General features: G+C 52.4%; 2 protein-coding genes across 11 annotated transcripts in view; one reads left to right on the top strand and one right to left on the bottom strand.

Moving 5' to 3' along the window:
• Nucleotides 1–235: 235 nt before the first annotated feature.
• On the bottom strand, nucleotides 236–15456 carry NOXA1 (NADPH oxidase activator 1). 3 transcript variants are annotated; one of them, XM_074556346.1, is made up of 15 exons: nucleotides 15036–15456; nucleotides 13280–13362; nucleotides 11881–11989; nucleotides 9620–9754; nucleotides 8490–8597; nucleotides 7722–7781; nucleotides 7129–7166; nucleotides 5929–6070; nucleotides 4175–4228; nucleotides 3388–3460; nucleotides 3213–3271; nucleotides 1922–2091; nucleotides 797–896; nucleotides 587–710; nucleotides 236–373 (listed from the first exon to the last, which is right to left on the bottom strand). In XM_074556346.1, the coding sequence occupies exons 1-15, from the start codon at nucleotides 15207–15209 to the stop codon at nucleotides 276–278; spliced, it is 1527 nt and encodes a 508-aa protein (XP_074412447.1). In that variant the 5' UTR covers nucleotides 15210–15456; the 3' UTR covers nucleotides 236–275. The 3 variants fall into 3 exon arrangements, with proteins under 3 accessions (XP_074412447.1, XP_014125919.1, XP_026652160.1); XM_014270444.3 differs by having other exon boundaries at nucleotides 797–902; nucleotides 15036–15448; XM_026796359.2 differs by having other exon boundaries at nucleotides 797–902; nucleotides 3388–3457; nucleotides 15036–15448.
• A 26-nt stretch (nucleotides 15457–15482) lies between these two features.
• The window catches only part of EXD3 (exonuclease 3'-5' domain containing 3), a 250109-nt gene continuing 237651 nt past the window's right edge, over nucleotides 15483–27940 (top strand). For 5 of the 8 annotated variants that reach the window (XM_074556339.1, XM_005491854.4, XM_074556340.1 and 2 more), the window contains exons 1-2: nucleotides 15807–15953; nucleotides 21263–21327. The gene's annotated coding sequence lies outside the window, so the exon portion shown is untranslated. Of the gene's footprint in view, nucleotides 15654–15804; nucleotides 15954–21262; nucleotides 21328–27940 lie in introns of those variants that run through there. The other 3 variants (XM_026796356.2, XM_074556342.1, XM_005491855.4) reach the window with 3 other exon arrangements.

Below are 27940 nucleotides of genomic sequence, written 5' to 3'. Positions count from 1 at the left end.
AATTCCCACAGCCAAACTCCAGAGCCCTCTCCCTGCTCTCTGCTCTTCACAGGTACATCTTTGGCAGTGTAAGCACCAAGTAAAAAATGCCAGGTCAGGGAACAGGCTGTGGGAAATGCCATCACTGCTGGAACTGACCCCATGGATCTGAGTGGGAGATATCCCCTGTCCAGGTACAGGAGAGCTCCTGGCTGTGCTGGCTGGGGCCCAAATGAGCTGGGACGAGTGTCTCCCACCCCTGGGGGTGCAGCCACGCAGGAAAAGGCTCCTGTTTGCTATAGGAAGGCAACATCACAGCTGGTCTGGGTGGCAAAGCATTTGGGGAAGATGCCAGTCTTGCCATTGCATCGTCCTTCCAGCCAGTCCTCGTTCACTGGAAAACATAGAGGAGCAGGAATGAGCCCTGGCCCATATGAGTGGGGTTAGTGAGAGTTTTCACAGCTGGAATTTAACTCTGGGAAAAACCTGTTCCAAGCCTGTAACTCCTGAGTATGAACCTGAGACAGCACTGGAGAGGCCACATTTTCCCCATGCTCCCCAGAGCTGACTCCAAAAGCCTGGCCCAGCAGCAGGACTGGAGAGCTACCTTCAGAGAGGATATCCAGCACATCTCCCTTGCTGAACTCCAGGTCCCCTGGTCCCTGTGGCAGGTAAGAGTGCTGAGCCAGCATCTGGTAGAGAACAGGTCTGCCCGAGTGGGAGTCTGAGTCCTGCAGGAAAAAGCCAGCATGGAGGTTGCAAAGCAAAGCAGAGACTGGAGCCCAGCCCAGCAGAGACCTTGTCCCAGCCTACGTACCTGGCAACAGAGTATCAGCTTGCCCTCCATCAGCTGCTGCCACACCTTCCCCAGGTCTTCCTGTCCCAACACTGTCCCCAGCTCTGTGCCATCCAGGAGCCTGTAGCTGCAAGGGTTCATTAATGCCGAGCAAATAATTTCATTTAAAGCCAAACTTGGAGGCCAGCCCAGCCCTCTGCCAACCTCAGTCTTCACAGTCCCCTTTGCAGGCCAGTTCTGAGCTTGTCCCCTTGCACAGTGACATGGGGCCACCCCAGATGCTCAGCAGGCAGAAATGGCACTGTGGGGAGTGACACTGTCACCTGCTCCCACACAAACTTAAGGGGAAGATTCTAAACTCTCCTGATGGCACTGTGTGTCCCAAGGGGTGTCACAATCAGGAAGACCTCACCCCAGGATCTTCTGCCTGAGTGCCAGCTTGTTCTGCATTGATCCTTGTTACTGCAAAGGCTGAGCTGAGTGGGACAAAACCCAATCTGTGGCAGCTGCATCTACACAGAGCTTTTCCTTCTCTCCTCCCTTTTTCTTGACCATGGCACAGTTTCCTAGGAAAGATCCTTTAGGCTTCCAAGGCCCATAGAATCACAGAGTTGTAGAATGGTTTTCCTTGGAAGGGCCTTAAAGATAATTTAGTTTCAACCCCCTGCCATGGGCAGAGAATCTTTCACTACACCAGGCTGCTCCAAGCTCCATCCAATCTGGCCTTGAACAGTTCCAGTGATAAGGAATCCACAATCTCTGTGGGCAACCTGTGCCAGGGCCTCACAACTCTAATATTAAAGAATTTCTTCCTAATATCCCATCCAACCCTGCCCTGTGTCAGTTTGAAGCCATTCCCCCCTGTCCTGTCACTCCATGCCTTTGTCATAAGTCCCTCTGCAGCCCTCCCTGAGCCCTTGATGTACTGGGAGGGGATTACAAGAGGAATAGAATGTGCTTCCCCACGGGGATCACGCTGTTGTCCCACCCAAAGCCCACGGTGAGGTTTGCCCTCTGGGCAGACTGCGTGCTTACATCTTTGCAGCTTTTGGCCCCAGATAAACGTTCCCAGGAGCCCAGAGGCAGCTGGATGCCCGTGTCCTGAGGGGAATGGCTGCTGGCCCATCCCACCCCACAGCCCCGTACCTGAGCGCGCCCCGCTGTGCCTGCTGAGCCAGCCTGTCCCGCAGCAGGGCCCGCAGGGCCGGCAGGGCCGGGGCCTCGCCCGCCCGCAGCACCAGCGAGCACTCGCAGCGCAGCCGCAGCACCGCCGGCCTGTCTGCGCCCGCGGGGGCGTCCCCGCGCCTCGGCGGCACCTGCGGGGAGACGGGCTCGGTCAGGGCGGAGAATGAGAGTGTCCTGAGCTGGAGGGACCCACCAGGATCACCCAGCCCAGCCCCTGCCCTACCCCCCACCCTGTCCATCCCTGGCAGCGCTGCCCAAAGGCTCCCGGAGCTCTGGCAGCCTCGGGGCCGTGCCCATTCCCTGGGGAGCCTGGGCAGTGCCAGCACCCTCTGGGGGAAGAGCCCAGACTGACTCTGAAGCTCATGGACTAAGAAGAACCCCAACTGACTAACAAACCCAGCTGACAATATCTGCTCTCATACCAAGAGAGGTGACACAGGCACAGTCCCTCATCTCTGTGCTGCCATGTTGCAGCAGAACAGCATCAAAATACAGACCTGAATTTCAAAGGGGGAACTCTGGATTCAAAGCATGGGATCAAATGTTCCTCCTGTGACTCAGGAATTCTGGGTTTGGTTCTGATTTTACAGGTACCTCCTCAACCCAAACTTATATGAGCAGGGCCCCAATTCGTCCAGCCAGCTGGAGAGGAGCAGCCACATTCCTCTGTTGTACTACTTCTGGCTGAACTACACCTGAAAAAATTACCCCAAAAGCCCCAAAAACAGGTGTGGCAGAGCTGACCTGCAGCTGAGAGACAGAGGTGGTGTCCCCAGAGGGTCACAGGAATCATTCCAGGACCATCACATGCAGGGGTGGCAATGGCATGGAAGTACCTCAGAGGACATCACCCAACAGGGCAAACTTGAATGAACTGTGCTCTCCAGACTGATAGGGACAGAAAATGGGACACAGGAAGAGGGGGGAAGGGACAGCAAGGTGTTCAAAGACAACTGCCTCTTGCAAAGTGGGCTGTAAAACATGTGCACAAGAACTCTGATGCATTTGCTGCTCCTGGTGCCTCGGAGGGTGGCAACAGGTCAGCCTTGGGCTGTGTCACAAAGTGGGATGGTCACAAACTGAGAGGAAAGACCACATGGGAGTCTCTCTTTAGAATGGAAAAGTGGTCAGAGGAAGGAGTTTTTTCCCCAGTGATTTGGGAGCAGCTCAGGAATTCTGGGCAAGAATCTTGCACTCTTTCCAGCCCTGGTCTCCTGAGGCTGTGCCAGCTTCAGCCTGTGGAACACCTCACCTTAGAGTCCATGTGGGCACTGGCATCATTGACAGAGGCATTTTCTTCCCCAGGAGGATCTGCAGAACAGAACAAAGACAGGGGAACAGCCCTGCAGTCAGCACCACCACCTCCTCACGCCCCCTGAAGAGCAGGGTTTGGGCACAGCTTCACCCACTGAGGGCCCAGAGGTTACCTGGCTTCTGCTTCATGGGGAGGCGGCTGGGAGGCACCTGGGCAGGAGGAAGGGGAATCCCAGTGCTGATCTTCTGCAACAGAACAGCAGCAGTAAGGAGAGGGCAGAAAATGGGAGCCTGGACAAGGCTGGTGTGTGACAGGCTGCAGCCAGCTACTGACTTGTGGGTGTAACCCCAGAGAGAGCCCCAGGGAGAGCTGCTCATTGAATGGTTGGACGAGTTGGAGCAATGAGGGTCTTGAGCCCAGACACTTCCCTGGCACCCTGCTCCCTGCTGGGTTGGTGCTGGGACAGAAGGAGGCTGGAACAGAAGGAGGCTGCTCACACTGTGCTGAGGGCCCTCCCCACTTGGGCTGGCTGACAGTGACACAGCCATTGAGCAAACGCCCAAGTGTGTCCCAGAGGTTCATTTGGAGGGGGAAAAATGACAACTAAAATATCATTGCAACATCAGAACAAGCATGTGCTTGAAAACTCCCTCACAGGAAATGGGGCTGAGGTGCACCCTTCCACACTGGGTTCAGATGGAAAATGATTGGGATAATGTGTGGCTATGCCTGTAGTGAAAATGAGAGATGAAGTTCTCCCAAGTCAAAGGGATTTTTTGTACTCCTAACTCTTCTGTTGTTCCCATTCAAGAGTACTTGATCTTCAGTCAATAGTCTCAGTGCTTCACACTCTATGTTTCTCTTACAGAGTTGTCCCAACCTGTGATAATTTTACAGATAAATGTCCCAAATGTATTCTTGGTCCCTCCCTCCCCCTGGTTGCAAGGTTGCCAGCTCACCCATTTATCCATCCTTGAGGCAGGCTCCAGGAGAGAGCTCGGGATGTGCAGCTTCTGCAGAGGGACATGAAGCAGAGCAGGGTGAGAGAGGAGCCCAGCAACCCCAGCCCAGCCCCAGCACTGCCTGTCACCCTATGGCCACACCAATGTGCCTGAGCCACCCAAGTGCTCAGTGCTCACAAACTGCTGGACAAAATCCAACGATCCTTTTGCAGCTTTTCCTGCAGGGAGCAGAGCTGCTGCTGGAGTGGCTGCAGTGGAACAGACCAAACACCCACCAAACCCCCTGCTCCCAACACAGAGCTCAGGGTGAGAGAGCAGCAAGGATGCCCAGGGGTACCAGTCCAACAGCATTTCTGTGTCTTCTGACAATCACTGCTGCTCATTTTAACTGAGCACTGTAATTTTTTGCTTACAACGTTTTGGTTTTTTTCCTATTGAGAGTCTATTTTTATTTTTTCTACATTGAATTTCACCTGGCACTTCACTGGGCAGTGAACCAGCACATCCAAATACTTGTGTAACTGTTCCTGTTAGCTCCAGATGCTTCAGGCTCTCCCCCTATTCCTGTATCACTTAGGAATATGCTAAATGCTTATGTCACAGAAGATTTGCTGTGGGGACATAATTTTTTAAAAGTTAAAGGAAGAAAAACCTGTTCCTTTATATCCAGCTTTTAATTCTGTATTTTTACCAGTCCTGAGAGCACTGCCTCAATTGCTCAAACACCTTACTGGTTTATAGTGGTCTTATGAAGAATCTTGTGACTTTTTTGAAAGACAGGCAGGTAATACATTCACTGAACCTAATCCAGGTATAGAACAGCTCTTTCAAAAAGTGAACTAGACAGGTGAGAAATGGCTTCTGCCAACAAAAGATTTTCCATGTTGTGTTTATCTGTTTCTGTTCAGTCTCTTTACACTACAGCTCCCTGGCCTGCAGGAAGATGTCAGATTTGTTGGGCTCTAAGTCCTTAGGACTTCCCTAGAGCTGTTCATAAATCCTGCCTGTACAGCTGAAACCATCCCCAAACCTTCCCAAAGTTCATTGAACAGAGGCACTACAGACCAGGTAAGGACCAGCCCACCTCCTCAGCTCCATCAGAGCTCTCAGGGGATAAATCCTGCTCTAAATGGTGGTCCTTGCTGAGGTCTGCTATGCTACAACTCCTCAATAGGATCCCCTACGGTGGAGAGCCCAGAGGCCATCCTTGTGTCTTCTGCAGGGGTGAATGGCAGAGGCCGGTGAGAGCCCAGTGTCAGGAAATCTGGGGGGTGTGGGAAGGAGCTCCTGAGGACTGTGCTCAGGGCGGCTGGGGCCAAGCCCTGCCCTCGGGGCCATATCTGTGCCCTGCCCTGCCCTGCCCTCGGGGCCATGCCCCTGCCCTGCCCTTGGGGCAGTGTCCCTGCCCTGCCCTGCCCTCAGCACCGTGTTCCTGCCCTGCCCTCAGGGCCGTGTCCCTGCCCTGCCTTCGGGGCAGTGTCCCTGCCCTGTCCTCGGGGCCGTGTCCCTCAGCACCCTCGGGGCCGTGTCCATGCCCTGCCCTGCCCTCGGGGCCGTGTCCATCCCTCAGCGCGCTCGGGGCCATGTCCATCACTCAGCACCTTCGGGGCAGTGTCCCTGCCCTGCCCTCGGGGCCATGTCCACCCCTCACCGCCCTCGGGGCCGTGTCTCTCCCTCACCCCCTCGGGGCCGTGTCCCTCAGCATCCTCGGCGCCGAGTCCCTGCCCTGCCCTCGGGGCCGTGTCCCTCACCTGCCCGTCGTGGATGGCCGTGGCCCAGCCGTCTGCCGCTCTGCCCAGCACGAACACCAGGCTCCCGGCCGCCACCTCCTGCCCCGGCGGCTCCTCGGGGCGGTACCGGGCCAGCACTCGGTGGTAGCCGGACTCGGCCTCCCTGCGGGGAGAGGGGAGCGCTGACGGGCCTGGGGCGCGGTGCTGATGGCTCCGAGCCACCGCACTGCACCGGCCGCAGCTGGCATGGGCTGCAAGGTGGGGGTGCTGGGAAATCGGGATTTCCATTGCTGCTCTCTGGTCCAATTGGGAACAAAAGGGGCTTGGGAAACACTGATTTGCCAAATGCAGCTGCGTTTTCATTGTACTGATAAACAATGTCAAGATCAAAACATTGATCGACACAGCCCTGAAGTACTGCTGGTGCAATATCACTGAAACAAATTACTTTCTTGGAGTTTGAACATGATTTTGGCTCAGGACACTAGGGCTGGTTGTGAGTATTTGGAATTGTCCTGAGAATTAAAATGGGAAATGTGGAAGGGGCTAACAGCGGGCCTGTTAGCTAAAGGAGTGAGAGGAAGCTGAGAAGCAAGAAGCAGCTGATAAGGAGCTTTTTCTAAAGCTGTAACTAAGGAGACCAAGAGAAGTGAGGAATTGAAGAAAGATAAGAAGAGAACTTTGCAGCTATATGAAGTATTTTTAGAAAGGTAGCTGAAATCACTGTAACTTTTCACCAATGGTGTTATGTTGATTTATTATAGCCAATAGTTAAGGTAGAAGAAGTATAAACAATTAGAAAGTGTATAAAAGGTCAGCCATGTTCAATAATAAAGAGTTGCCATCTGAGACTGATTGTAGTCTCTGCTTTGTGTCGTGATCACCTCGACAATGACAGGGAAAGCTGAGCATCCTCTGCCACAGACCTGGGCAGGTCCCACAACCTCTGTCTGCTTCCATTCCCCAGGCATGCCTGATCCATGGTGGTCTCCCAAGATCATTGAATCAAATCCTGCAAACTGCCCAGAGGCTCTTGCAGAGATGCCAGGGACCTGCAGCTCCTTTGAAGCCACAGAAGCCTTTGTGTGTTTGTCATTCACTCCACCCTGGCCAGAGTGGGTGTGGATCCCTCGGAGTCTTTATTCAAAGCAGCCAGAGAATAAAAGACTTTCTGAACAGTAGAGAGAGAAGGGTAAGACCAAGGTGGGACTGAACACTCACCGCAGAGCATTGGCACTGGGTTCATAAAAGCCCTGTTTCTGTGGGAGAAACAACAGGATCTGTTTGTAACAGTGCCTCCTACAGCAGCAGTGCCACCTTATCTCCTGACTCTGCTATTTTGTCTTTACTCTTGACCCCATTTGTCATTCCACACCACGAAAAGGTCTGCTGCTCCACACCTTACCAGGATGTGCCTTCTCTTCCTTCCCCTCCCTCTTTATCTCATCAGGAAGTAAGACAGTCTCTTCCCCCTCCCCTGGTTCCAAGGAACTCCCAGCACAGTGGGAGGCAGCTGTGCTCACACTGACACATTTACTGAAGTGATGAGCAGAGACAGGCTGAGCACAGCAAAGCACTGCTGTTTTGACAGGGTGAAGAGCCAAAAATGCATCTTTAAAGGGCTGGAGATTCCCATCACTGAGTCCCTTACAGCCAGTGCTGAGCCTGGCTCTGAACATCCCCATGGATCCAGACTGGTGTTACACTGGTTTTACCAAGAGTCCACTCTTCCTTCCCCTGATGGTTGGATCTGAGCCCCTTTCTGGAGCTCCATGACAGCTCTGTTCCTCCTCTCACAGCCCTGTCCTGCTCACCTGAGGCCTGAGAGGCTCAAAGCCAATGTACTCATCGTTGGGAATGATGGATGAGATGACCTGTTGGAGAACAAAGCAATCAGTGAATCTAGGCTGGACAAAGAGATCCCCAAACTGCATCCAAGGTTATCTGCTCAGACCCATTTCCTTCTGGCATCCCAAGGTCAGGCAAAGTGTGGAGCTGTACATGCAGTGGGAGAGGCAGAGCTGGATTCCCAAGGCAACTCAACCATTTGTGTCCCATTTTTTAAGTCTTTCCAAGGTTTCTTTAAAAGTATGTGAATTTATTACTTTCCCTTTCTTTATTTGTTTTGGAGCTCTCTGTTCTGACTGCACTGGTCACAGAAAAGGTCAGAGAAATTCTCTGCTGTCTTATATTAAGGGATGTGACAAAGCATTTGTCCCCTGAGTGCCAACCTGTCCCCCAGGGAATGCAGGACTGAGCAGCAGCATGCTGGGACAATGTGCCCCTCTTAAAAACGTTACTGTCAGCAAAAGGGCAACCACAGATTCCAGATACAGATACAGATTCCACAGATACAGATTCCCAGAGTATCTGCTCAGCCCTTTCAGACTTTAAAGTGACCAAGACTAGAAAGGTATTTTAGTGCCAAAATGCATTTTTTGGTAGAAGGGGTAGCAATTCTAACAAATTTTGGCTTCTGTGTCCTGACTGCCTGGACTGGCTGCAAGCTCTGCCATCCTGCTCTCTGGAGATGGCAGAGGCAAGGTTTTTTTCTGCTGCTGAAATCATGACAATTATGTTACCTTGGGTTTACCCAGGAAATCTTTTGAATCCAGCTGCTCAACTTCCTTCTTTCGTGGTCTGAAAAGTTCCTCAAGAGGAACCAGCATGGGCTCTAAACACAGGTGGTCCTGGGGTGGGGAGAGCAGGTGAAGGAAAAGCCATCAATTTGCATTGAATGAAACATCAGAGCCCTGAAAAGCAAATACAGCTCAGGTGTGCAAGAGCAGCTCCAGGAAGATATTGGGGCAAAAGTTTTGGCTGTGAACTCGACAAAGGCCACTCAGGCTCCACAAAAGCAGGAGCAAACTGAGCGCTCAGCAGCCCCTCCCCAATGGGGAGGCAAGGACTGACACTGCTGGCATGGGGTGGGTGGGAAGGGGGGCAGTGCAGGAAGGTTTATCAAACAAATCTTAACAGCTTTTCTGTTTGATTTCAGATATTTTCTGTTCAGCCACTGAGTAGCATGCTAATAGCAAATACAAATAATACACTGGAAAAGCACAAATGTGATGCCAGAAGAGATGATCAGATTAAAAACAAAGTGATGAATCCTTCAGGAAGAGTAAATCAGAGATCTGCAAGTGTTTCCAGATCATAAAGAAGTCTAACAGGAAACTTTCACTTAGAAGCAGCCCTAGAAACACTTTCACACCCAACTTAAGCTCTAAAAGTGCTTGACATTATTATCTGAACTGCCACCAATTGTTCCTGAGGCCAAAGGGACTCAAAAAAAGCCAGCCAGTGCCACAAGAAGGGAGAATCTCCAGGCCTGCACTTGTAGGGGTTCTGCACTTGAAACACTGCACAAGGAAACTGGTTTTGCAGGACAAGTACATATGGAACTGAGCTCCTGAACGTGAAGGAACAGGAAGCCATGTCCTCAACCTCAGAGGTCATCCCAAAATTCTTCACTATGGTGTTTCTGGGCAGTGAAGCACCTGGGGAAGATGGAGTTCCTCGATCACCTGAAGCCCTGGTTTGGCAGAGCATCATGTACAAATGGCTTAGACCGTGCTAGCAGGTGGCCAAGCAGGTGGGTGGATGGCAGGAACATGCAGGTGTCAGGAACACTCAAACTGACAACTTTTAGCACACATCCCTGAGCTGAAGCCCAGTGCACACTCCCAGGAGCTCACAGAGGTGGCCTTACCTGCACCCGCTCAAGGGCCAGCTCCAGGATTGCTGTTCTTCTTTCAGGTCTCCACACAACAGCCTTCTCCAGGGTGACCCTGGCCTCCTGCCACTGCTGCAGGTGGCACTGCACTGCTGCAGTGCTGTACAGCACCTGGAGGGGGCACAGGGAAGGGACTCAGAGGGCCAGGACCAAGGGACACCCAACCCGTCCTCCTGAGCCCAGCCAAGAAACAGGGACAGGCACTACAGCACCAAGAGCTCAGCAACAGGAGAGGCTGAGTGGCAGAGCTGGGAACATTTTACAATCAGACAGGAAAAATAAAAGCTTGTATGTGCTGGAGCTGCTGGTCAGGGTGGTGAGAGACATGAGGACGGCAGGGGAAGACTCTGGTATCACATTTTAATTCTGATCCTTCCTGCAGCCAAAAGGCCAGGAAGCTTTCCTTGGGTGATTTTCTGCATGAAACTAGGTAATGATTTTTGTAATCCTGACTCCCTGTCACTGCAAAATAACTTAACTGAAACTATTTCATGTTGTAGTGGGCTGTGAATGTGCAAACTGTCAGCTGTAGCTTGTCACCCTTCAGCAGCATGTCAGTCTGTTCCTGGGGAAGAGCAGGCTGTGGGAGTGTTGCAGATGGGGTGTTGGGGAGCTGTGGTCTATACTGAGAGTGGGAGATCTCTCCCTGTCACTGACCAGCTGTGCCACAGCCAGAGCACTGTCAGACAGCTCCTTATCTCCTGTGATAGGGTTATCAGCTGGGAATTGAGGTGTGTACCTGGCTGCACGCCCTGCTCAGGACAAGGCTCAAGCTCATAGGATGCTTTTCCTTTACTCCTTAACCATGGCAGTAGAAGACTCTGTTTGGGAGTGTGGGGAATGGCAACCCTGAGCATGTACAGGAACTGCAGGGACAGGCAGCAGCTCTCACTCAGTCAGAAGTGTCACAGCCTTGCAAGAGGCAAATATTTCTGGGTTTTCAAAGCACACATGTATCTCCCACGAGAAGATCACCTGCAGCACGTGAGAGGCCGTGCATGGGGAAAGCTGATGGCACAGTTCTGCTGGAGGAGGATGTTTGTGTATTTTGAAAAATGAGCTCCAGGTAAGAATGAGATACAGCTGAATCAGGATGCTGATCCCAAGTCTGGAGGGCCAGCCCATGTCCTGGTGATGCCTGGAGTAAGGGGTTGTGTGTCCACACCAGGAAGGGCCCCAGCCTCGGGACACTCCTGAGCCCTGCCCCTTTCCCAGGGAACTGCTCATTTCCAAGAGAAGGCAGCGCCGTGGCACTGAAGCTGTTAAAGCCAGGGAGGTTTGGGTAATACCACGGATGCCAAGGATTGCTTCCTCCTGCCAGGTATAGGGTGCTTGAAAATTGCTGAGATGCTTGGCTGGAGTCACACAATGACTCCTCACTCTCACGGAAGTAAGCAGTTAAATCCTCTTTCCTGTATCTGCTTTTCAATCTGTGTGTGTGGACTCAGAGAAAACAAAATGAACCCTTCCAGTAAAGGACAGTTTCTATGTTTCTAACTTTACATATGTCCAAATATTATAAAAATTTACAATCAGTTCAGCCTTTGAGCTTCCTTGAACAGGATGTGGCAGGTTGGCCCTGTGTGACAGTAAGAGGTACAGGATGAAGCATTTCAAACACAGCCTGAGCACGGGGTGCAAGTTCAGGCACAGAGGGAATGTTAAGATCAGTTGCTGCAGTTGAAAGAGGATTTCATGCACCTGACTTTCCTACAGCCCACATTTTGCATCAGCGCTGTTCTCATCTGTCACTGAACTCTGAGAGCCGAGGAGTTCACTAAACTTCCATGTGTATTTACACCCAAGTGTAAATATTACACAGAATCCCAGACTGGTTTGGGTTGGGAAGCACCTTAAAGCTCCCAGTTCCACCCCTGTCATGGCAGGGACACCTTCTACAGACCAGGTTGCTCCAAGCCTCATCCAGCCTGGCCTTGGACACTTCCAGGGATGGGGCAGCCACCACTTTGTCAGATACAGAGAAAATAAAACCCCTTCCATATAGAAATTCCTGTATACCTGCTCTGAACAATTTTACTTTGCAAATGCATCATTTGCTAAACTTTCCAGAGATGATGTTGGTTTACAACTTTTATGATTAAGTTACCTTTTTAAAAGTGCAAGCAGAATATTTTTACAGCTCTAATGTACTTGCTTGAAAAAGTCTTGGGTCACTAATGCCTGTTACTGATACCCCCAACAGTGGGGAAGGATTGCTGAGCCAGGCTGACTCTTACCTCCCAGGCATAGAGGATGTGCCTCAGCCCCAGCTGCTTGTAATCAATGAAGGGATTTTCTCTTAGGTGACTGAAGGCCAGGTGATAGTCAGAGAGAGCTTCTTCATACCTGCAATGCAGAGGTGACACAAGAAACTGAGCCTGAAACAGCTGGAGACTGTTTAAAAAGCTTAAAAATCACACTAGCAGATAACATGTATTCTGCTCTGCAGCCTGTGCAAGGAGAGCTGCACCAGAGATGTGCTATGAAGACCCAAGGTTGCCCACTGCTGGGAGCTCCCTGCTGTCCCAGCACGTGTCCCAGGAGGATTGAGGGCTGGGAGCCTGACTGATGGGGACCAGGGAGGGCACACACATGGCCAGAGCATTGAAATTGAGAAACTTGAAGTTTAGAACCTCAACATTTAGAAATTTAGAGAACCTGTGTGGATAAGGGCAGTATTAGTCTGAAATTACACCATCTATGCAACTGAAATCAAAGCAGGTGCCCACTGAGGCTGCAGGTGGTGAAAGGAAGGGCCCAGGAAGGGCTGTGCAGTGGGCACAAGAGAAGGTGCCCAGGTGGGTGTTGGTGGGTGGGAGCAGCTTCTGATGAAGGAAGGAGCCCTGGGGGCTGGAGGCCAGCAGCTCTTTGGGCAGGAAGCAGCTGCCAGCTGTGCTGCCCCTGCAGTGGCTGTGCTTGGGCCACATTTGCTTCTGCTGCTGGTGGAGCAGCTCCAGAGAGCCACAGCCCCTCTCCTGGAAAAGCCAGAACTGCTCACTTTGACTCTCTTCCAGAAATAAAGACAGGCATTTTGTGGAGATTAAGGTCTGGGAAATATGGGGAAAACAAGGGGAAAGACAATTGCTGAGCTCAAAGGTAAGACAAGATCTGTAAAATACTTCACCCAGCTCCCTGAGGAGGATGTCACTGTGATTTAACCGTGGAAACAATGAGTAATCAATCCCATGACACTTCTGGAGCAACCTCAATGTTCTATCAATGAGACTGAGATCAGGCCCCCAAAGTCTGCTGGCAGGAAAGTGTGCAGGCTGCATTTTTAGCAAGGCCAGACTCATGTGTGTCATGTGAAGACACACGAAGCAGCACAATTATATTTTTTTTAATTTCTAGAGAAAATCTGAATGGCAACATAGCATTGTGGCAGCCTTGCATGCAGGAGTCTCTGTCTGTAGGGGACAGCAATGCCATGTGTCAGCCACCCCAGAGTTGTGCAGCTCTTATCAGAGATAAGACTTGCTGACCTGTGACAGGGTTCCAAGGCTAAAGCAGATCCTGTGACCCTGTGAGGTTGCTAGAAGAAGTGAATTTTGGAATCAAAGAATCATTTAGGTTTAGGAATAAAGCAGGACTGAAAGGACAGAACCAAAGACTGCACTGGCTGTGCACCTCACTCACATTTCCAGCTGCAGGTGGACATATCCTCTCTGGAAGTAGCCCACAGCCAGGGAATTGTCCTTCTCAATGGTTTTATTGAATGCCTGGGGAGAAAGACACAGGCAGGGCCCAGCTGGGATGTGTCCTGTCAGTGCCTGGGCACACACACCCAGCCAGCCCCATCCCAGCTGCCCTCACAGAGGCACGCCCTGGGCTCCAGCCCAGCTCTGAGGGCTGGGCACAGCTCCCAGCCATCCTTCAGGTCTTGGCTCTGTGTGAGCTGAGCTGCAGGCTTTTACCCCTCCTTGCTACAATGGACTGGACATAAATGAGCTGCATTGGCCATCTGGCTTCTTAAAATGGAAAACTGTAGCCTGCAGAAGAATTGGCCAGTGGGAGCAGCGGGACTGGCCAGGCTGGGGAAGGCTGAGGTGATGAAAGAGTGAGAGGGAGGGAGGAAGCTGCAGGGCTTCTCACAATGGCCTCTAAGTCAGTGTTTCTGCTTCGGTGCCCCAGCTAAAAGCAGGCAGTGCTTGTGGTAGCAGCTCGTGGTTCAGTGTGCTGGGAGAGCCAGGAGTCCTCCTGGGGCAGCATCAGGGCTGTGCTCCTTCCCTTGCCAGCGTTGAAAGCCCAGCCCTCCTGCCCTGCCCTGCAGGGGAAGGTGAGTCCCTGTGACCCCACACACCGTGCTGAACGTCTGCCTGCCTGGGCCGAACCTGAAATAACAACAACCAACCCCTGATCCTCACGGAATAGAGCTGAGCTTCTTCCCAGTCCCTGCCCCTTGACTGGGCTCAGAAGTCTCTCCTGTGCTCTCTCCTTCAGCTCCATGGCCCCTCTGTGTCCCAAACAGCCACTGCCTGCCCAGGGCTCCACGGCGCTGCCCCAGCCCCTCAGCACAGCCTCAGCAGCTCCTTACACAGTTTGAGAAAGGTTTATCTGCATCTCCTCCCTGGAGACAGATGAGTGGATGGATGTGCAGACACACCAGGTGCTGTCACAAAAAGGCTTTTCCTCAGGGCACCTCCTCTCCCTTCCCAGTGGTTTTCCAGCACAGCAGCTTTGTTCTGGCAGTCTCCACTGCCAAGCAGCATTTTTGTACTTTCAAAGTACACCCATCTCATGTCTAAACCCACAGCTACAGAACAGCTATTGGCCAATCTTTTTCCTGCTTTGATTTAAAGCTACAATACATTTTTAATTTATTGTGCATGTCCAGTGGGTTGAGGTCTTCTCTTGGAATCAGGCAGGCTGAGCTTTAGAGGTGTGGTTTTTCACATGATAATGAGCTAAATTCACCTAAAGGACAGGATTTTAACTGATTTAGTTTTAACAAAACTTAAGGTATATTGCCAGATGCCACTTCCAGTATTTAACAATTCTCTATTATCTTGTTTCAAAATGATTCTGCCCACTGACCTGGATTTCATTTAGAGAACCATGGAATCACAGAATCATTAAGGTTGGAAAAGGTCTCAAAGATCGAGTCCAACTGTGAAGCGGGCATCACTGAGTTTACCACTGAACCCTGTCCTCGACGGCCACATCCGCCTTTTTAACTTCCACCTTTTCCACTTTTCTGTGATTCACTCAGCTAAACTTTTCCCTCCAACCATTCACCCTTCAACATCCTCGCTCGCACTCCCGCGGGACACGCAGGACACGAAACGCCGGATCCCAGATCTACATTCAGCACCGCTCCCCCGCGCGGACCCGGGGCAGCCGAGCCGCCCATGCCCAGGGTCCCCGGGGATCCCCCCGCTCCCGGGCCGCTCACCCGCAGGGCCGCCTCGGGCCGCCCGGCCAGCAGCTGCACGCAGCCCACGTTGAAGCAGATCCTGGCCGGAGGCTCCTCGATGCCGCCGAACGCGTCCAGGGCAGCGTCCCAGTGCCCGCGGTCCGCCGCCCGCACGGCCTCGTGCCAGCGCCGCACCAGCTCCCGGTACGCCATGGCCGGGCTGCGGCAACGGGAACGGGAACGGAGCCGCGCGGGGCCGCACCTGCGCCGCACCTGCCGGGGAGGGGCTGGACGGGAGACAGCGGCCACTCTGCCCGCTCCGCTCCTCCCCTGGGCGGCGGGAGGAGACACCGAGCCCGCAACAGGACACGGACCGGGAATGGGACACGGACCCCACAGTGAGGCATGGACCGGGAAGGGGGGATATGGAGCCCGGGAGGAGAGACGGAGCCCGGAATGGGACACGGCCTGGCAGGCGGCCGGGGCCGGCGGGGCAGAGCATGAGGGCGGCGGCCGCAGCTGAGCGGGCACCGGGGGTGCTGCTGGCTGAGGGCACCGGAGGGACCTGACCTGACCAGCCGCCAGAAGCGAGCCCGCGGCCAGCGCTGCCGCAGCCGAGGTACCGCTTTGGGAGCTTCTTTGAATAAAATATTTAACGTAAGTTTAATACAGTAGATACTCTCAGAGCCGTGTGGGTGCGAGTTAAGTACAGTACGTTCGGCGGCACAGGCGGCGCCGCACTCTGGTAAATACGGTACAGCATCTCCCCCCCCTCCCCCCCGGCCCGGGCTCGCGCGCTGCCGCGGCCGACAGCGCCCCCTGGCGGCACCGCGCCTCGGTGCCCCGGAACAGGACACCGATGAGGGCGCGGCGCCGTGCGCGAGACGTTCCGGAGCTGCTGGCGTTTGCGGCGCGGAGCGGCGGGGAAGGGTTTAGGCGACGGACCGGCGGTGCCAGGTGAGTCCCGGGCGTGCCCGGAGCGAGCGGGACCGGCCCGGCCCGGCCCGGCGTGGGCACCGGCACCAGAACGGGCCCAGAGTGAGCGGGACCGGCCCGGCCTGGGCACCGGCACCAGAACGGGCCCAGAGTGAGCGGGACCGGCCCGGCCCGGCCTGGGCACCGGCACCAGAACGGGCCCAGAGTGAGCGGGACCGGCCCGGCCCGGGCACCGGCACCGGAGCGGGCTCGGGCTCTGAGCGGGCCCGGCCTGGGCACCGGAACGGGCCCGTGAGGCTCGGCCGCCCAGAGGAGCGGCGAGCGGGCGGCGCGGCGGGGGCCGCTCCCGGGCTCCGCATGGCGCCACGAAGCGGCTCCGGGGCTGGCGGGAGCGGGCCGGGCCGGGCCGGGCTGAGGGGTTGGGCCGGGCCGAGGGCTGGGCGAGGAGCCGGTGCCTGCGGGAGCGCGGCGGAGAGAACGGTCAGCAGCAGCGGGCATTGCACCCTGAGCTCCGCGGGGCGGCGGGACGGAGTCACAGCGGGCACGGCTGGAGCGAGTTGAGGGCAGTTCACAAACCGGAGACATCCGCGGCAGCCCTGCCGTGCGGCTCGGGGGTTTCGGTCTGAAACAAACTTGTGGGGCTCCTGCCACTGATCTGAAATGTTACAGAGAATGGGAAAGAAGAGTCGGTGGGATTGGAAGTACCGCGAGTATTGTCCGCACGTGGAAACATAAAATGTGGTTTAGGAAAAGAAGGACAGTTTGTTAACGTGATGTCAGCAGCAGGAGTGGAATAAAATGTGCGGCAAAAATGTTGTGTCTAATTAGATCCTGCAGATGCAATGAATGTAAAGATTAAAGTCTGACCCACGTGTGGTTGGGAAGGACCCCACTGGTGCTCCTTCTTGGGAAGGGATTTCAGCGTCTGAGCCAACTGATGTATGTTTAGAACCATGTACTTGCATTTTCCGAGGAATTGAACTCTAGTGCAACTTGACAAGTTAATTCAGCAGCTGGGGTTGCCATACAAAATGTCAGAATGGCCTCAGGACAAACTGTGCCTCAGCTGTGAAATGGAGGGGTGGGAACCAGCTGCTCCCCACACCTTGTTCAGTCCCTGGCTGAGCCCAAAGCAGCTGTGCCACCTCTGCTGTTCGGGGTCCCTGCTGACACAGAGGGGACATGGCAGGGACAAGGTGCTGCTGGCCTGCCTGCCTGCCGGGGTGCTTCCACGTGGCAGGAGGATTTGATACCAGGACAGCTTCCACCACAGGCACTGCTGGGGGTGCAGAGGGACAGGCAGGACACAGCTGCATCAGTGGCACCATCTGGACTGCACTGCTGGGGCAGGGGTTGATTGCTTGTGTGTTTGCAGTTTTTCTAAAGAAAATCAAGCTACAGTGACCACGCGTGTGCCCGTGGTTAGAACGGGCTGCCAGGGCACCTCTGTTTCCAGGAGCTCTCCAGTAAGATGGAGAAATCCTGGGGAGTTCAGGGCAGGCCACAGAAATGCTCCAGTTCTGGAAAACAAGCCCTGAATAAGCTCAGCTTATTCGGGAGAAGTGAGCTGAGGAGTGACTCAGGCACTCTGGAAATCCATGCCTGTGGGATGTTCTCCCACAGCTGGATCCTGTCAGCCTTCCCAAAGCACGCAGTGGGATCTGCTGACTGAGGCACAGCGACACAAATTGTGTTAAACGTGCCCCGGGTTCCCAGCGGTGGTGCAGGGTAATTACAGGAGGAGCTGGGGCAGAGGGGAAGGGCTGGCAGTGCTGGGAGCTCCTCAGCTGAAGGCTTTCAGGGCTGGAGGTGGGCTCAGAGCAGACTCCTGGGCAGTCTCGGGGGCCAGGCCAGTTTGGGCATGCAGTAGGGCAGAAACAATCAAATTTTAACATCTGGAGCAAAACCAGCAAAATGCATCTTCTGGAACGTAAATGCCCCATGAGAGGAGCTCTGTCTGGAGTCCCTGCAGCAGCAGTGCTGCCTGTGGGAATGCTGGCACTCAGCTGCAGGTTGCAGTTCAGCACTGAGAACACTCCTCTGGTGGTGCTGCTCACACAGAGCCCCTCAGGCCAGTGTGGGCTGCACAGAAGGACTAAACTGAACACTTGAAATTGCTCTTTTCCACTGCAAACAGCAGCTGGCACAGCTGGAGCCAGTGCAGCTTGTGGGATTCTCCAGAGGCAGCAGGGAGAGCTCCCTGTGCTGGAGCTCCCAGCTCTGAAGTGGTGCAGGGGGATCCTCACACAGAGGTGGATGCCAGTTCACAGAGGCTCAGTTATACTCAGACAACCAAAGCAGCTGCTCCTGTGAATGAATAATTTACCCAAACAAGCATTAAATAACTTGCTGATGTGTGCAGGGATGTAACCTGGTAGGAGAGGGAATGACACAGGGCACCTCTGGGCTAATGACAAAGACACTTTATTGAAATTAAGAGTGCTCTTCTGAACCAAGTTTGAGTAATTTAATTCAAAAGCTAATTGCTGAGTCTGTGTAATATATCTTTAAATAAAAATATATTTTCTGTAGCTCTCTGAGGATTCTTGGTGCTCTGGCAGCCTCCTCAAGCAGCTCCCTTGGTAACCAGGGGTACTGGAGGGAGGGCTGGTCACACAGGAACTGGGGAACAGAAACAGGACATGTGCCAAGGGCTGAACATCCTGCAGATTCACATGCTCATCTCTCATCTGAATAAATGTGTAATAAATTGATAGAGTGTTGGAGGAACCATGGCAGATGTCAGTGATAAAGATCTGAAAAAATCTTGCAGAAAAACGAAAGAAGGTGGTGTGTATACGTGGGATATTGGGAGTCTGGAAAGCTCTTTTCCCAGAGGATAACAGTCTCTGCCTCTTTTGGAATATATGTGGAGGCTGCCAGTGGCATTAATGTGGGCCTGGCAGGTGAGAGCCTTGTCCAGGTGTGTGAGGTCAGGAGCAGCGTGTCCTTCCCCCCTGTGCTGACTGAGTTCCCTGCTGGGGACCTGGGGCAGGTCGTGCTTTGTGGCTGCAGGTGAGAGTCAGGCAGTGAGCCCTGCCTGTGCCATTAGCAGCTCCCTCAGGCTCAGCTTTGCACTGCCTGGGCTCTGGCTCTGAACAGACCTGTGGAGGGTTGAGGCAATTGCTTCTGTCAAAGACATTTCTACAGAAGGAAAGATATCCCTGTGTTGCTAATTCTTACAGAGCAATCCTCCTTGCAGTTTCTTCTGCAAGGAATAGGTGGAAGTGCAGGTAAAGAAAGATAAAGTGTTTTGGACCCTGGTCAGACCAGGAGCAGTTAAAAACTCTCCAACTTCTGTCTGATCACCTGTAACACATGAGGGTTCTGTGCCTTCCCTGACCCTATCCCATGGACAAGGTTGTGTATTCCTTGTACTTGCCACACTGTGAACGTGAAGAAGGAATTTGCTAATGAAAATAAGGAGATATAAATAAGAAGAATGGAAGAATTAAGCAAAGAAAGAAAAAGTCAAATTTCTGTTGTCTAAACATCTGAACAGTAACAGGCCAGAAACCAATTTGAAGCTGACATATCAGGAGGGTTCCTGTTGGTGTCCTGCTCTGGGGCTGCTGGTCCTGCAGGCCAAACCTGCCCCGGCTTGTTGTGGTAGCAACTGGCATAAAAAATGCATCAAAGACTCTTTTTCTTGTCATAATACAGCAGCCAAATTCTCTGCCCAGTGCTTCAGTGCATCTCTGAGTCTGTTTGGGAGAGCAGAGCTGCACGTGTGTCTGCACAGGTGAGCCCTGGCCCCTGTGCATTGCTGCATCCTTGTCCCACGATACTGATTCAGGGCAGGGGACACTCCAGCTCTACATGGATTTAATGCCTTTAAATAATTTCCTCTTTGTTACATCTCCAGGTCTGCCAAGGGTATGGTCACATTTCATGTTAAGTCTAAATGTGTGGCTGCTGTCATTTTACACTCTTGATTAATGTAAGATTTTTTTTTTTGCTTATTCCATGGTTTGTGGTACCTGCACAATGTGTTTTATTCTTGGTTGTTGCTCATCTTGCCTTCAAAAGCAGAGTGCCCAACAAGGGCTTACCCTTACAGCTCTGCACACAGCTGTGGTTCACTTACTGATTTCAGGTATTAATTTGCTCTTGCATTTTTTTACACTTTTTATTGTCTACTGAATAGGATGCATGTCCGGTTCAAAAGAGACTGTCTAATCATTTTTGATTTTACACCAATTCACTGAGCCTTGTTTGGGTTACATGTTCATGAAAGAAAAGTCTCTTTTACAAAACAGCCAGGACACTGTCTGCCCACTGCTGATCTTTGTGATGTCAAACTCTGCCTGAATCTCCTCAAGGAATAAGCTTTTGGTCAGGAAGAGAGTTGGCTGGGATGTAGCAGTGCTGTGAGGAGTGTTTGAACACAGCACTGCTTGGGAAGCTCTATCAAACTGCTCCATGTGGGTTCCTTGGGTTATACAATTGCCTGTACACTTTTGGAAAATATTCCTAGGGACTTGAATCTCCCAGTGTTAGAAACTGAAAGGAAATGAGCTTGGCTCTTTGAGGAGGGCAGTGCAGTTGGGCTGTACAGGCTCAAGCTCCAGTTTCAGCTGGAGCAGGGCAGGTTTTTGTTACCTGTGCAGCTGAGGGTGTCCTCCAGGGCTGTTTGTGAGCAGTGGTGGCCACTGGGCCACTGCAGCCATGGAGTGGAGCTTTGCTGGAGGTGTTTGTTGTGCTTGTTGAAGTGGATAACCCATGTGGGTCAGGGTGCTGGTTCCCTGCATGCTTCATCACATTGGTAAGGTGTTCTTAGTCCTTGGTGACCCAAATGGAATCACAGAATGTCCTGAGCAGGAGGGACCCACTGGGATCCCCCATCCCCTGTCCCTGCCCAGCCCCCCCAGCAGCCCCACCCTGGGTACCCCTGGCAGCGCTGCCCAAAGGCTCCTGGAGCTCTGGCAGCCTCGGGGCCGTGCCCATTCCCTGGGCAGCCTGGGCAGTGCCAGCACCCTCTGGGGGCAGAGCCTTGCCCTGAGCTCCAGCCTGAGCTGCCCTGGCCCAGCCCCAGCCGTGCCCTGGCTGCTGTCCCTGTCCCAGAGCAGAGATGGGAGCTGTCCCTGCTCTGCCCCTGGGAGGAGCTGCAGATTCCTCTGAGGTCTCCCCTCATTGCACCTCATGATCTTAACATTACAGTAAAAATGCTTAGCAAGAAGTGAAGAGGTTAGCAAGTACGTGAGAGGGGTTCAAGGCAGAATGTGCTGCCCACCAGCTCTGTCTCCCAGCCTGCATTAGCCAGGTGCCTGCTGGCTCGGGGCTGAGGTGTTGGTTGCCAGGTGCTCACAGCTCTGTTTGCTTCCTCACAGCTCCTGGTGGCAGCAGGGTCCCCAGACATCGCCCAGCAGTGACACCTCCACCATCCTCCCTCGGGGTGAGTTTGCCAGACCTCTTCAGAAGCTTCTGAGTCGCATCTGGCAGGATGGGGGCAGTGCAGCTTCAGGAACTTCTGCCCCTTTCCGTTCTGTCTTGTAGGAGCTTGGAAAAGAATCATTTGCACCCTCTGCTCCCAGCTGGGTGGATCCCACTTGAGTGGGGTGCCTTGGTGCAGGACAGGGGGAGGGAGGGGACAGGAGCTGCACAGGGGCTGCTGTGACTCTGCTGATCCCACCCTGAGCAGCTGTGCTCACCTGGCACAGCTGCAGGGTCAGCATCAAGGGCAAGGAACAGCCCTGTTCTGAGATTATTCCAGTGAATTTCTGTTCTGAGGATCAGCGTTTGTTTCTCAAGAAGAACTTTTCTGGTTTGCAGGATGCTTTATTAGTTTGTGGAGGTGGGTGAAGGGGAACTGGGCAATAAACCACATGTCTGCTGTATGAACTTGTAGCCAGTCCTGTTCCACCACTGCAGTCTGTGACCACTCTTGGGTGCAGACCTAATAGTCAGTATTTTATGGTACACCAGTGTATTAAGGAATATATTCAAGGAGATTCCATTTTGATTTGTGAACTTCATTGATTATATTCACTTATTTTTGTAAAGTTTGATTTAACTGCATCATGTGTTGAAAAGTTACCCAGCAATTCCTTACAGATTGTGTAAAACTCAGTTTATCTTAAAAAGTTGTACTGGGTTAACTTTCATCTTACTCAGTATCCTTTCTTCTCTTGGAATGGGAGAACTGTGAATTTTCCCATCTTTCTCTATAGTCCTGCTGCCTACTGAGGTATTTACCAACGAGGCAATATAAAATATCTGTGCAGGAGCAGTCACCAGTTAGTGTCTGTCATCTGCTGTCCCGTTTTCAAGTGGAGACAAGGCTCATTTGGGGCTTTCCTGTGCTCCTGTGTGTGTGAAATGCAGCTGCAGCCTCGTTAGAGGGCACTCTAGAATCACCCAGGGAGCTGAGCAGCCTCATCCCCCTGCAGCTCTCCAGAGAAATCTCGCTGCAGAAAGTGGGAATGTGGAGCTGGATTTCCCTGGGTTACTAGTGATCCAAGGCTGCAGTGCCTGTGCTGTGGGCTCAGTTCATGCTTGTGCTCTGTATGGAATATAGCAACAACTTATTTGAGAATTCACTGCAGTTTTCCTAATGTGAATTAATGAACTTGCTTTTCTCATGGCCTTTACCCCATAAACTGCCCTGATCCTAAATCTGTAACCATTTTGGATATTGGTTTTTGGTTGCTATTGTCTTTCAAAAAGTAAATCCTTGATAAAAATATAAGGTGCTCCAGAAACTCTTGGGTTTTAGTACCAGCCCTTCCGCCAGTTCTGTGTCTTTGACAAACAGTTTGTTGTGTCTCCTTTCACTTTCTTTGTGTCAAAAAGAGGATAATGATTTTTACCTTGGGTGAATTAATCAATATATATAAATGCGCATCAAAATCTGAGGTTTAGAATCTAAATCTGAGGTTTAGAATTTTTTGCAAATATAATTAAAATATTGAACAAAATAGGAGTCAGAGAAGTCAAATTTAAGACCATGATTATTATTCAACTGCTTTTGTGGTGCTTCTTTTCTGGCAAGATTATAAAGCCAGATCATTTGCATTACTTTTGATTTCCTGATGTTTTTAGTTTTTTGTCCAAGGAACAGCATATTTATATGCAGGAGTCAGATTGTCTGTAAACACAAACATAATCTCACCTTTGTCCAAACATACCTTGTTTTGCTTTTACAAAACCAAACCAAACCGGTGGAACCCATAATTGCTAATTCTGAGCAATATGCACTGACTCATCCCCAGCCTGGGGAACCTTGGCAGGAGCCAGGTGGTGTTTCCTGGGCTGGAGCCGTCCCTGCAGGGCACAGAGCTCAGCCCTGAGCTGGGGCTCCCCTGAGCCCTGAGCTCTGGCTCCTCTCAGCCCTGAGCTCTGGCTCCTCTCAGCCCTGAGCTCTGGCTCCTCTCAGCCCTGAGCTCTGGCTCCCCTCAGCCCTGAGCTGGGGCTCCCCTCAATCCTGAGCTCTGGCTCCCCTCAGCCCTGAGCTGGGGCTCCCCTCAATCCTGAGCTCTGGCTCCCCTCAGCCCTGAGCTCTGGCTCCCCTCAGCCCTGAGCTCTGGCTCCCTCAGCCCTGAGCTCTGGCTCCACTCAGCTCTGGGTTCCCGGTGCTGTGGGAGCTGCAGGTGGGGGCTGGTTCTGTCACTGCTCTGGGGTGTCCCTGTCCTCTCTGGGATGGGAGGGGAGGAGGGGGTGGTGTGACAGGTGACAGGGCAGGGACAGCTGTGCACAGAGCCAGCTGACTGAGCAGCTCTGTCCAGAGTGCCGTGTGTGCCCTGCCTGTACTCCAAGGGGTGGCTTTGCTGTCCATAGGGCAGGGACAGTGAACCCCGAGCACAAGAGTGTTTATCAGAGCAGGTTCTGTGCCCAGCCAGGAGACAGCACTTGCCTTGGACTCCTGAATCACTGTGCCAGGCTTCTCTCAGCTCTCTTGGCCATGTGACTTCATTCTTCACAATCAAAGCAGAATAATAAGAAAAAGTCCTGGTTAGGCCTACTTTTTCCTCTCCTAGTTTTTAATCTCCTCTTGCACTTTTCCTTTCTGTCCCCCCAGAACTTTCCATCCCCTTGGAGGCTTTTTGGCAAAGAGGGGTTGCCTGCTCAGGGATTGTCCAGCATCCCTCTGTGGGAGAGCACAGGAGGAGGCAGCAGGAGCTGCCTGAGCCCGTGGGTGGCTGCAGGTGTGTGGGAAGCAGAGCTGGGGAGACGCTGAGCCTGTGAGGCAGCTGATGGCACAGGGTGACAGCCCCTGCAGGCAGGGCTGGGCTGGGCATCCTGCAGAGCTGCCCTGGGACAAGGCAGGCACTCTGCACTTCCCAGCACTCTGCGGTTCCCAGCTCCCACTGCTCTCCTGGAGGGTGGCACAGCTGCTCTGGGCAAAGGCAGTGGGCAGGGGACAGAGGGCACAGAGCAGCCCAGCGCTGATCCAGGCTGGTATGTGCCCCCTGGATCCTTTCAGGGAGTTGGGAATACAGCAGCAGACAGGCAGGCTGGGATGGCCTCCCAGTGACTGCTGGAATTCCTGAGGAACCTTTTATTTGTCTGGCTGGCAGATGGATTTTAAGGTGGAATGGAATACACAGGAACTCCTCTGGCAGAGATAAAAACAGTTGCTGGGCTTAAAGCATCTTGTCTGTGAGACTGGGGATTGTGGTTTTTAATGGGTTTGAAGAGTGTTTCTTGTACTCTTGTGATTTCTGTAAGTGACTTCAGGACTGACACCATGAATGGCAGAGGCTTCAGCCAAAATCTTCACCCCTTCAGTGTTATCCTCCACACCATATCCAGATCCCTCTCGTGTTTTACCACAGTTTGGATATTCTAAGAAGTCATGGTAATCCAGGAGCCAGAGACATTTCAGAACATGTCTGAAGAGGAGCTCTACCTTGTAGGAAATACTTTCTGCCAGATTTGAGTAATACCTCCTCACAGAACAGTTCCGTGGAACTGAAAGTTTTGTTTTATGGTGATGGTGTTTTGTTTTCTGTCACTGTTAGAAGACAGCTGTGTTTTGTGGGGACATGTTTGCCGGAGCTGGCCAATGCCATCCCCACAGCACAGTGTCCTAAGGGGAATTGTTAGATGCTTTAGCTTGGAAATCAGCTCCAGGTACAAATTAAATTTTTATTATGCAGTACTTAGACCCATCTATAGTTGCAGTTCAGTGCTGTACTCAGGTTCTGCCAGACCCTGATTCTGGGCAGTATTTTGGGGCTGGGGTTTCTGAGCCCCTCCCTGCTGTTCACTGCCCCACAGTGATGCTCTGACTGGGCAGGTCCTTGTGCTGGGCTCAGAAGCCACTGTGGGACAGTTTGTGTGTGACAGGGAAAGGCAGCAATAGTGCAGAGTGTCTCCTGCTTTAAAAAGAGTGAAAAAGCCCCTGCTGATAGAGGTTAAGGGAACAAATACAACTGTAAAAGCACACGAGAGAAGCATAATAGGAAAGCTTAAATTTTGGGCAATTTTCTGCCTAATGTAATGATGTAATGGAGCAGGAACCACTTTTTCCTTTCTTTTTCCTTCCCTTGTTTCTGTAGGTGCCCAATGGTGCTATCTGGCTGACTTGTCAGAGGTTTAAGCACCAAAAAGTAAGCAATTTTAACAAATGCACATGCAAAACTTCGGGTTTATGCTTAAAACTCAACAGAAAATGATCAAACAAAAAAGAACAAAAATGGAGAAAGTCTTTTGTGTACCATGTCCAGAGCAATTTTAAAATACTCTTGTTCCATGCCTAAATAAATGGTTATTTCGGCCAAAGAGAAATCTTTCCTCATGATTTATTACACTACTCTGGATATAAGGCCTCTGAGCAGGATTGTCAGTTTATTAGAACAGCCTTCTTCTCCTTTCAGATTTAATCCACATGTTGTTGTATCAACAGAGCCTTTGCTCAGTTAGGAGTTATCCTTTTTTAATAATAATAAAAAAGTGAAAACACATGCTTTTTAACAGCCTTATTACAAAGGAACCTAGGATGACACAGGGAGAGGTGATCATCAAATGGTGACTGTAATTTGTAACTTCAGAGTGGTAAGAGGGTGAAAATGGCCCTTTCCCCTGTGCCTGGGGCAAGCCTGGCAGGGACAGCAGGAGGCAGCATTATCTTTGGCCAGGATTTCCGAGGTTTTTTTCCCCAGCTTGTGCAGTGATGCTAAACATGCTCTTTTTAGTTAACTCTAATTTCCTTCCTTTTTTTTAAAGGGGAATTTATCTAGAGGTGTATGTAATTCACATTTCCTTCCTTCCTGTCTTCCTCCCCTGTAAAGAAGTTCTTTCTTGGACGCCTCCTGTTTTCTAAATGGAGAGGAATTACTCTCAGGAAACTCATGAGTTTGGTATTATTCCTATACTTGGTTTTGTGAGAAAACATTTACTTTAACTATAAATGCTTGCTCAATATTTGCATGAGGGCTCAGAAGTGCACATGAGAGCTGCTCAGTGAAGCAGCTCACTCCATCACATGATGATAACCTTTGCTTGGCCCTGTCACCCCACAGTCCTGCAGCATCAGGAATTAGTGCTGAAGCACCTCAGCACCTCCTGAACTGGCAGCCTGGGACCCAAATGTGGCCAAAGGCAGAGCAGTTCTGGTGCTGATGTTTCTGTTGCCAGTCTGGTTTCTTCCAGCTAGTGCTGGGCTCGTGGCAGTCAGCACAGTCCCCTTTAATTCTCTTGCAGATGTCAGCACAGCAGCTCCTGCCTCAAGTGTCAATAGAATCACTTGTAGTTGGTGTCATTTTAAAAGAAGCTGCTAATAACATGTCTTAAAACAGAATGAATTGGCATTTAAAAAATGTGGTATAAGCCTATTCTACTCCTCAGAAGTATAGAAGAGAGTAAAAAAAGATCCACCCTTAAGCCTTAAATAGTGGAGGAGGAAAGAAGGTTGTGTCCTTGCTGCCAGAAGCAGATGCAGGGATATTGGAGCTCTGGGGTCCTGCTCTATCAGACAGATCCCTTGGTCCATCTTGAATCACAGAATTTCAGACTGGTTTGGGTTGGAAGGGACCTTAAAGCCCATCCAGTGCCACCCCTGCCATGGCAGGGACACCTCCCACTGTCCCAGGTGCTCCCAGCCCTGCCCAGCCTGGCCTTGGGCACTGCCAGGGATCCAGGGGCAGCCACAGCTGCTCTGGGCACCCTGTGCCAGGGCCTGCCCATCCTCACAAGGAAGAATTTCTTCCTAATCTGCAATTTAATCCCACCCTGTGGCAGTGGGAGCCATTCTTCTTGTCCTGTCACTACCTGCCTGTATGAAAAAATCTGTCTCCATTCTTTTTACAAGCTCTCTTTAGGCTCTGGAAGGGGCTCTAAGGTGTCCAAAGAGCCTTTTCCTCTCCAGGTGAGCACCCCCAGCTCTCCCAGCCTGGCTCCAGGCCAGAGGGGCTGCAGCCCTTGGAGCATCTCCATGGCCTCTTCTGAACTCTCTCCAGCATTTCCAGGTCTTTTCAGTGCTGAGGCCTCCAAAGCTGGGCACAGCACTGCAGGTGGGGTCTCAGGAGGGCAGAGCAGAGGGGGAGAAAAGAAGACAGAATCCTCAAGAGCTTGTGCAGACCCTCAGAACTGGCAGCACCTTTTGGTGGGAGTCAGACTGGCCTGGCTTTGTCAGTGGGCCAGGCAGGCAGGGCAGGCAGAGCTGGCAGAGCTGGCAGAGCCAGGCAGGGCAGGCAGAGCCAGGCAGGGCAGGCAGAGCCAGGCAGGGCTGGCAGAGCTGGCAGAGCCAGGCAGTGCCAGGCAGGGCAGGCAGAGCTGGCAGAGCCAGGCAGGGCAGGCAGAGCCAGGCAGGGCAGGCAGGGCTGGCAGAGCCAGGCAGGGCAGGCAGGGCTGCCAGAGCCAGGCAGGGCTGGCAGAGCCAGGCAGGGCAGGCAGTGCCAGGCAGGGCAGGCAGTGCCAGGCGGAGCTGGCAGAGCCAGGCAGGGCAGGCAGTGCCAGGCAGGGCAGGCAGTGCCAGGCGGAGCTGGCAGAGCCAGGCAGGGCTGGCAGAGCTGTGCCAAAGCCACAGGCTGTTCCTGTGTGAGGCAGCTGAGGGGCAATTGCCCCCC

The sequence above is a fragment of the Zonotrichia albicollis genome, chromosome 21 (genome assembly GCF_047830755.1).
Source record: "Zonotrichia albicollis isolate bZonAlb1 chromosome 21, bZonAlb1.hap1, whole genome shotgun sequence".
In the NCBI taxonomy this organism is placed as follows: Eukaryota; Metazoa; Chordata; class Aves; order Passeriformes; family Passerellidae; genus Zonotrichia; species Zonotrichia albicollis.
This window is presented reverse-complemented; position numbering and strand designations above follow the sequence as displayed.